Source organism: Neophocaena asiaeorientalis, unplaced genomic scaffold, assembly GCF_003031525.2.
Source record: "Neophocaena asiaeorientalis asiaeorientalis breed wild unplaced genomic scaffold, Neophocaena_asiaeorientalis_V1.1 scaffold46, whole genome shotgun sequence".
Taxonomy (NCBI): domain Eukaryota; kingdom Metazoa; phylum Chordata; class Mammalia; order Artiodactyla; family Phocoenidae; genus Neophocaena; species Neophocaena asiaeorientalis.
Window position 1 is genome coordinate 6,036,788 of NW_020175393.1, and position 9,110 is coordinate 6,045,897.

The window sequence follows — 9,110 nt, forward strand, 5'->3', positions numbered from 1 at the left end:
CCAGGGAAGTCCCTGGATTGTCCTTTTTAAAAACCATTTCTCATTTTCGACTTTGACATCTTCATCTCCTAGGCCTTCAGGCTTCTTTCTTTTTGCCCATATGAATAGGACTGTAGATCTCTGTGTGTGAATGAGTCAGGTAAGGTAAAAAACTTTGAATTTGCAACTTCCCTGGCAGTCCAGTGGTTAGGACTCCACGCTTCCACTACAGGGGCGCAGGTTCGATCCCTGGTCGGGGAGCTAAGATCCCGCATGCCACGTGTGCGGCCAAAAAAAAAAAAAAACTTTGAATTTTTCTTCTTTCTCCTTTTCTTTGCTTGAGACTTAGCAGCTGTCTCAAGCTGCTTTTAGCCATTGACACTTTGGGGTCTGAAACATTATGCTATTGGCCACTATCTCTAGGTATTTTCAAATGACATTAGAGTTTGATAAGTTGAAGTCGTATTAATAAATTTCACAGTAGTTTTAAGTATCTGGAAATTAATAGTCATTTCTTTATTTAATAGACATACACAAAAGAATGGGCTGAGGTTCTAAACCACAAAAGTAAGCATGTGGAAGAAGCTGTCAAAGAACTTATATCAATATTTGAGACTATTTATGAAGTTAAATACAGTGGGAAAACAGCAAAACAGTTACCAGGTAATGTGGCTGGTTACAATGTTTCAATCACAAGTGTTACAGGTACGTTCTCAAGTAGGCACCTTGTGCCTGACAGGCACCAAAATTCCAGACTCCCAGAAGGAGAGCAGATGTTCAACATAAACCTCACCGTTTGCACTTTAGGCACAGTGAGCCCTTTTTATGAATTAGGGAATGGTGGGCACCCCTCTGAAATCCAAGTTCATAGATACTTACTGGGGACCAACCTTGCAAGCAGGCCCTTCCATGGATAGCAGTCTCTGGCCTGCTATGTTAAGTTTTTTTTTTGGTACAGCATTCTACCATGCTGGCTGTCACACTGAGTGGGGATGGCATCTAGTGAGTAGAGGCCAGGGACGCTGCTGAATATCCTCTATGGCATAGGACAGCTGCGACAACAAAGCCTGTCAGTAGTGCTGAGGTTGAGAAACTCCAGCTTAAACAAGTATTCGCTGCATCTCTTCTTTCTCTGAGAGGTTTTCCACTTAGTTTAAGTAGTTTTCATCAGAAGTATCAAAACCACGAACATGTCAGCTTAAGATGGCAAACCCAAAAGGTAAACAGGTATTTTAGAAAGAGAGCCTGTAAAATAACCCCTCTTTAAATGTTTCTTAATTCTAAATACTAATACAGAGTACAGTATATTTAAAGAGTGTATTTCTTAATAGAATGTTAATTCTGTTGAGATGGGTGATTTAAATTGAATTCAAGGGTGATTTCTCCCAGCAACAAATTTTTAATTTTTAAATTAAGAATTTTTTTAAGAAGGACCTTCCTAAGAAGATTTGGTTGCATAGCATAAACCAAATGCCAAGTATTAACTGTTATATTTTTGTTTTATCTTTTATCTATAGAACAGAGAAAACATGTTGTTTTTGGAAGTGAAACAGAAGAGGGTGTAAGTGCTGATTATGAGACTAATATTGTGCCTGAGGTTGATGTTAATCATAAAGAAGATGAATTTAAAAAGGTATTTATTGTAAAGCAACCTTATGCAATTTCACAGAATTATGACTCATAGGATTGTAGATAACCCCAAATGGTGGGGTTTTTTTTTTCCAGGCAGTTCTGCAAGCAGTCTGTGTGGATTTATAACAAAATCCAGAAAATATAATTTTCAATTCTATACTGTAGCATCTGACAAGATACAGCAATCCTTACAGTTTTCCCCAGCACTGTCAACTTTTAATGCTATTCTATCAATTACAGTTTATATAGTTATCTCCCCTGACACAACACACTGACTGTGTTTTCTTATGTAGTAAATGTCACATCTGGGATTGTAGTGCCGATCCATTTGACTCAAAGTGGAGAACTTTGTTCTCAGTTATTGTTTTTAATAGAATTACCTGTATTGCAAGACCGGGTTTTGATTCTCTTGGGGTCCAAGGATCTGCATTTTTTATTAACACTGTGGATTCTCCCGCAGGAGAAACCCCAGGTGGGCAGATTCTCACATTATGCTGAGCTGTGTTGAGAATGAAAGTTGAGGAGGAGACATGGGGATTCTTCATCCGTCTTAGGCCTTCTGGTCGTGCATCAACTCTAAATGCCACTCCCACATTTGTACTAATTCCTGCTTTCTCCTGCTCCCGTCAGTTTTCTTTTAATCCTCTGTACTCATCTTTTTTTTTTTTAATTTTTTTTAATTTTTAATTTATTTTTGGCTGTGTTGGTCTTAGTTTCTGTGTGAGGGCTTTCTCCAGTTGCAGCGAGCGGGGGCCACTCTTCATCGCGGTGCACGGTCCTCTCACTATCGCAGCCTCTCGTTGCGGAGCACAGGCTCCAGACGCGCAGGCTCAGTAGTTGTGGCTCACGGGCCCAGTTGCTCCGCGGCATGTGGGATCCTCCCAGACCAGGGCTCGAACCCGTGTCCCCTGCATCGGCAGGCAGACTCTCAACCACTGCGCCACCAGGGAAGCCCCGTACTCATCTTTTCATTCTTTCTCCGTTTTACATTCTTTTACACTCTCTAACCCCTACCCTAACACAGTCTTGGAAATAAACAGCACACGTTTGTTTCACTTTCACCTTCTGACTCAAGGATGCTATCACTACTTGATCGGGAAACACTTTCCCGCTGAGTCTAGATTTTAGCTGTAGATTGCTTCTCAATACCATGCACCAGGCAGCCACTATCAGTTGGTGGGGGTCAGCAGGAGAGTTCTTCGCTTCCAACTGCATTCCCTTTGACACTGGCTGGGGTCCTTAGAGCAAGACTGAGTACCATCAGAGCCTCTCAAAATGGGAGATCACTTAGAGCTGCATCAGTGCAGACATCTCCTAAACAGCCTCTGCCTCTCAAATCCATCTTCCACATCGCTTCCACAGTGGTCTAACGTAAACATCTGATTATGTCATGCCTGCACTTTAGCCTGGTAGTTGACCAATCCAATCATATTCCTCTTTGTTCACACCTGATAGGCCTCCCTTCTGACTCCACTCAACCTGACTGGCCCACCCAGACTCAGAGGGTCAGAGCGTAGGGTGGAGAGGAACAGTGTGGCCAGAGCCTGGCTCCGGATGTGTGAATCACTGTGCAAGCAAGACGTAGTGCCCAGATTCCTGCCCAGGCTCAATATTTATTCTGTGCTCTGACCAATAAATGTGGCTACTTCTTCTCTGGTGGGAAAGAAGGGCTTGCAGAGAGGGACAAACCATGGTGCCGGGACAGTGGAAGTTTCATCCTATGTATTTTGGTATCATACATTTTAAAATATGTCTATCCACCAAGCTGAGATTTTTGAGGTTGGAGACTACATACATATCCTCTTGTGCCCATACCTCTAAGCATTGAAAAGTGCACCACACTTAAGTGCTTCAGTTTTGTTGAGTGAATTATTGAATATTGAGCAAACCAGGATTATTTTCAATTAGCTGTTTTTGAATTTTGGCTTTTGAGTAATGCCTTATAATTTGCTAGAGTGTTTATGAAAGCACACCTTTCACGTATTCTTACTTGTTTAAAAAAGCAAGTAATTTAGGATTGAATTTATTTCTACAATATAATTGAAATTGTATAGTTTATTATTTTTCATCTTTCGCATGTCACTTCTAATATTGTATTATTGCTTTGGAGGTGTTAGAGTTTTTATTTTTTGTACCAAATTTAATATGATTTCTCATTACAGGAATGTAAAGAGGTCTACGCTTTTTTCTCTCATCAATTACTAGACAGTCTTCAAAAAGCTACACGGTTATCTTTGGACACAATGAAAAGAAGAATATTTGTTGCCAGGCAAGTTGAAAATATGCTAAATATGTCTGGTAATACTATCACAACATAACACTAAAGCACTTTTTATTTTTATTAATTAATTTTAATAATTATAAAATTTAAAACACGGCATTTATGAAAAGACTGTGTGAAAACAAGCGTGTAATACTGCAAGAACAGTGATAAATGAACAGCCATGTTCCTAGCACCCAGGCCAAGACAAAGAACACTGAACACTACCAGTACCCTTACTGGTCCTTCCTCTGCTCACCTAAAGGTAACCACTATCCTGAACTTGATGTTTACCATTATCTTGGTTTGCCTGACAGTTTACCCCATGTTTGTATCATTTAATTTGCCTGTATTTGAACTGTGTTCAGTATTGTTTCTGAGATGCATCTATGCTGATATACTTTATTTTCACTTCTGTATAGCTCGAGTATACACAATCTGTTTTATCACTTCTACTGGTGGTGGTTGTTTGGGTTGTTTCCAGTTTGGGCTATTGTGAACATTCTTGTGCCTGTCTCCTGATGCACCTGCTAAGAGTGGAATGGCTGGGTCCTGGGCTGTGTGCATGCCTCAACTTACCAGGCAGTGCCTAGCATGAGAGTGCCTATGGATCCTCATCCTTGCACACAGTTGGTGTCATTCAATTAAAAAATTGTTGCCAGCATATAGGGTGTGAAATGGTGTCTCACTGGGATTTAAATCATTTAAATCATTTTCCTGGTTACTGATGAGGTTAAACATATTTTCATGTTTATGAGCTATTTGTGCTTTCTCTTTTTAAAAATTTGCCTTCCCTTCCCTTCCCTTCCTTCCCTTCCCTTTCTTTCCCCCTCTCTTCCTCCCTCCCTCCCTCCTCTTTCCCTCCCTTGTTTCTTCCTTCCTTCTGCCTGTTTTTCTATTGGATTGGATTTATTCATGGGTGGTCTCAATATATTATTTTGTTGATGATACTTCTAAACTTCTATTTATGATATTCTTTGCTGAGTTTAAAAATATTCAAATCTATCAGTCTTTTCCTTAGTAGTTTATGATTTTTATGTCTTTTAAAAGAAATCTTTCTGTACTTCATAATATCTTCTAAAAGTTTTAAAGTTTTATCTTTTGCAGTTAGGGGTTTAATCCACATGGTATTTATTTTGTGTTTAGTGTGAGGTAGGAGACCAGTATATATTTTTCCATATGGTTAATTAGTTAAAAGAAAATTAATTTTTCTTTTGGAATGGTTATTTAAATTACACTGAATCTATAGGTAAATTTGGAGAGAATTAGCATCCTTACAATATTGAGTCTTCCATTCAGAGTCATGGATTACCTCTCCATTTATTTGTCTTTTTTATTATTTCTCAATAAAGTTTCTTAATTCCCTGTGTAAAAGTCTTGTACATTTTTGTTAGGTTTATTCCTTGGTTATTCATTGCTGAATTTTAATTTAATTGCACTATTAAAATCTCCCAATGTGATAGTGAAGTTGTCAAAATTTCCTTCTGTTTCAGTTGTTGTTTTATATCTTTTGAGGCTATGTTGTTAGGTGCACGCGATGTCATATAGTTAAGTCTGCCTAGAGCACTGTTTATTTTATTTGATGAGCCTCTTTATCCATATTAATCTTGATTTCTCAAATTCTTTTTAGTCTGTCATTAATTTTACTTTCCCAGATTTTTTGGTATACCTTTTCTATCTCTTCATTTGATTTTTTCTGTGAAGCTTTTTTGTTTTACCTTTTAAAAGCATAATATACCTGATATATTTTAATATTGACACAGAGTTGATTTACAACGTTGTACCAATCTCTGCTGTACAGCAGAGTGACTCAGTCATACACACATATAGAGACACATTCTTCTTTTGTGTTCTTTTCTATTATGGTTTATCACGGGATGTTGAGCATAGTTCTCTGGGCTGTGCGTTAGGACCTGTTGTTTATCCATTCTAAATGCAGTAGTGTGCATCTACCAGCCCCAAACTCCCAGCCCATCCCTTCCCCTCCCTCCCTTGCCCTTGGCAACCACAAGTCCGTTCTCTATGTCTATGAGTCTTATACCTGATATTTTTGTTTAATCTGATTATTTCTGCCTTTTAAAGAGTTTAATCTGCTTACATTTTTGTGATTTTTTAAATATAGTTACACTTAATTTATGACATTTTATTTTGTGGTTTCTTACTACCCTTTGTCTTCGGTTCATTTATTATCTGTTATCTTTGGAATGGATAACTTTCCCCTTTTATTCTCTTTCCTATACTTAAGTTCTCTCAGTAGTTACCTTCAAATTTAGAATGCATATATTTGGCTATATTTTTTAAAAAGTACTGTGTATAGTTTTTTCAGTTTTCTCATTTCTAACTACAAGGGCCTCGGCATGAAGTCTATCTACTTTCTCATTCTTTTATTTATTTATTTATTTTAACGTCTTTATTGGAGTATAATTGCTTTACAATGTTGTGTTACTTTCTGCTGTATCACAAAGTGAATCAGTTATATATATACATATATCCCCATATCCCCTCCCTCTTGCGTCTCCCTCCTACCCTCCCTATCCCACCCTTCTAGGTGGTCACAAAGCACTGAGCTGATCTCCCTGTGCTATGCAGCTGCTTTCCACTAGCTATCTATTTTACATTTGGTAGTGTATATATGTCAATGCTACTCTCACTTCATCCCAGCTTACTCTTCCCCCTTCCTGTGTCCTCGAGTCCGTTCTCTATCTCTGCGTCTTTATTCCTGTCCTGCCCCTAGGTTCATCAGAAGTTTTTTTTTTTTAGATTCCATATATATGTGTTAGCATATGGTATTTGTTTTTCTCTTTCTGACTTACTTCACTCTGTATGACAGACTCTAGGTCCATCCACCTCACTACAAATAACTCAAGTTCGTTTCTTTTTATGGCTGAGTAATATTCCATTGTATATATGTGCCACATCTTCTTTATCCATTCATCTGTCGATGGACACTTAGGTTGATTCCATGTCTTGGCTATTGTAAACAGTACTGCAATGAACATTGTGGTACATGCCTCTTTTTGAATTGGGGTTTTCTCAGTGTATATGCCCAGTAGTGGGATTGCTGGGTCATATGGTAGTTCTATTTTTAGTTTTTTAAGCAACCTCCATACTGTTCTTTGTGGCTGTATCAATTTACATTCCCACCAACAGTGCAAGAGGGTTCCCTTTTCTCCACACCCTCTCCAGCATTTATTGTTTGTAGATTTCTTTTTTTTTTTTGGTACGCGGGCCTCTCACTGTTGTAGATTTTTTGATGATGGCCATTCTGACCGGTGTGAGGTGATACCTCATTGTAGTTTTGATTTGCATTTCTCTAATGATTAGTGATGTTGAGCATCCTTTCATGTGTTTGTTGGCAATCTGTATATCTTCTTTGGAGAAATGTCTATTTAGGTCTTCTGCCCATTGGGTTGTTTGTTTTCTTGATATTGGGCTGCATGAGCTGCTTGTATGTTTTGGAGATTAATCCTTTGTCAGTTGCTTCATTAGCAAATATTTTCTCCCATTCTGAGGGTTGTCTTTTTGTCTTGTTTATGGTTTCCTTTGCTTTATGGTTTCCTTTCCTTTGTAAGTTTCATTAGGTCCCATTTGCTTTTTTTTTTTTTTATTATTTCCATTTCTCTAGCAGATGGGTCAAAAAGGATCTTGCTGTGATTTATGTCAAAGAGTGTTCTTCCTATGTTTTCCTCTTAAGAGCTTTATAGTGTCGGCCCTTACATTTAGGTCTTTAATCCATTTTGAGTTTATTGCTGTGTATGGTGTTAGGAAGTGTTCTAATTTTATTCTTTTACATGTAGCTGTCCAGTTTCCCAGCACCACTTACGAGTCCGTTCTCTATCTCTGCGTCTTTATTCCTGTCCTGCCCCTAGGTTCATCAGAAGTTTTTTTTTTTTAGATTCCATATATATGTGTTAGCATATGGTATTTGTTTTTCTCTTTCTGACTTACTTCACTCTGTATGACAGACTCTAGGTCCATCCACCTCACTACAAATAACTCAAGTTCGTTTCTTTTTATGGCTGAGTAATATTCCATTGTATATATGTGCCACATCTTCTTTATCCATTCATCTGTCGATGGACACTTAGGTTGATTCCATGTCTTGGCTATTGTAAACAGTACTGCAATGAACATTGTGGTACATGCCTCTTTTTGAATTGGGGTTTTCTCAGTGTATATGCCCAGTAGTGGGATTGCTGGGTCATATGGTAGTTCTATTTTTAGTTTTTTAAGCAACCTCCATACTGTTCTTTGTGGCTGTATCAATTTACATTCCCACCAACAGTGCAAGAGGGTTCCCTTTTCTCCACACCCTCTCCAGCATTTATTGTTTGTAGATTTCTTTTTTTTTTTTTGGTAAATGTAGATTTTTTGATGATGGCCATTCTGACCGGTGTGAGGTGATACCTCATTGTAGTTTTGATTTGCATTTCTCTAATGATTAGTGATGTTGAGCATCCTTTCATGTGTTTGTTGGCAATCTGTATATCTTCTTTGGAGAAATGTCTATTTAGGTCTTCTGCCCATTGGGTTGTTTGTTTTCTTGATATTGGGCTGCATGAGCTGCTTGTATGTTTTGGAGATTAATCCTTTGTCAGTTGCTTCATTAGCAAATATTTTCTCCCATTCTGAGGGTTGTCTTTTTGTCTTGTTTATGGTTTCCTTTGCTTTATGGTTTCCTTTCCTTTGTAAGTTTCATTAGGTCCCATTTGCTTTTTTTTTTTTTTATTATTTCCATTTCTCTAGCAGATGGGTCAAAAAGGATCTTGCTGTGATTTATGTCAAAGAGTGTTCTTCCTATGTTTTCCTCTTAAGAGCTTTATAGTGTCGGCCCTTACATTTAGGTCTTTAATCCATTTTGAGTTTATTGCTGTGTATGGTGTTAGGAAGTGTTCTAATTTTATTCTTTTACATGTAGCTGTCCAGTTTCCCAGCACCACTTATTGAAGAGGCTGTCTTCTTCACTGTATATTCTTGCCTCCTTTATCAAAGATAAGGTGACCATATGTGTGTGGGTTTATCTCTGGGCTATTTATCCTGTTCCATTGATCTATATTTGTGTTTTTGTGCCAGTACCATACTGTCTTGATTACTGTGGCTTTGTAGTATAGTCTGAAGTCAGGGAGCCTGATTCCTCCAGCTCCGTTTTTCATTCTCAAGATTAATTTGTCTATTCGGGGTCTTTTGTGTTTCCATACAAATTGCGAAATTTTTTGTTCTAGTTCTGTGAAAAATGCCA

The 9,110-nt window shown here is 38.0% G+C and overlaps 1 protein-coding gene across 1 annotated transcript in view; it reads left to right on the forward strand.

The window, feature by feature from the left end:
• Positions 1 to 9,110, forward strand: part of DNAH8 (dynein axonemal heavy chain 8) — a 318,214-nt gene that overhangs the window by 71,041 nt on the left and 238,063 nt on the right. The window contains exons 22-24 of the mRNA XM_024766073.1: positions 507 to 642; positions 1,497 to 1,612; positions 3,774 to 3,880. Coding sequence (XP_024621841.1) covers positions 507 to 642; positions 1,497 to 1,612; positions 3,774 to 3,880 — 359 coding nt within the window. The remainder of the gene's footprint in view (positions 1 to 506; positions 643 to 1,496; positions 1,613 to 3,773; positions 3,881 to 9,110) is intronic.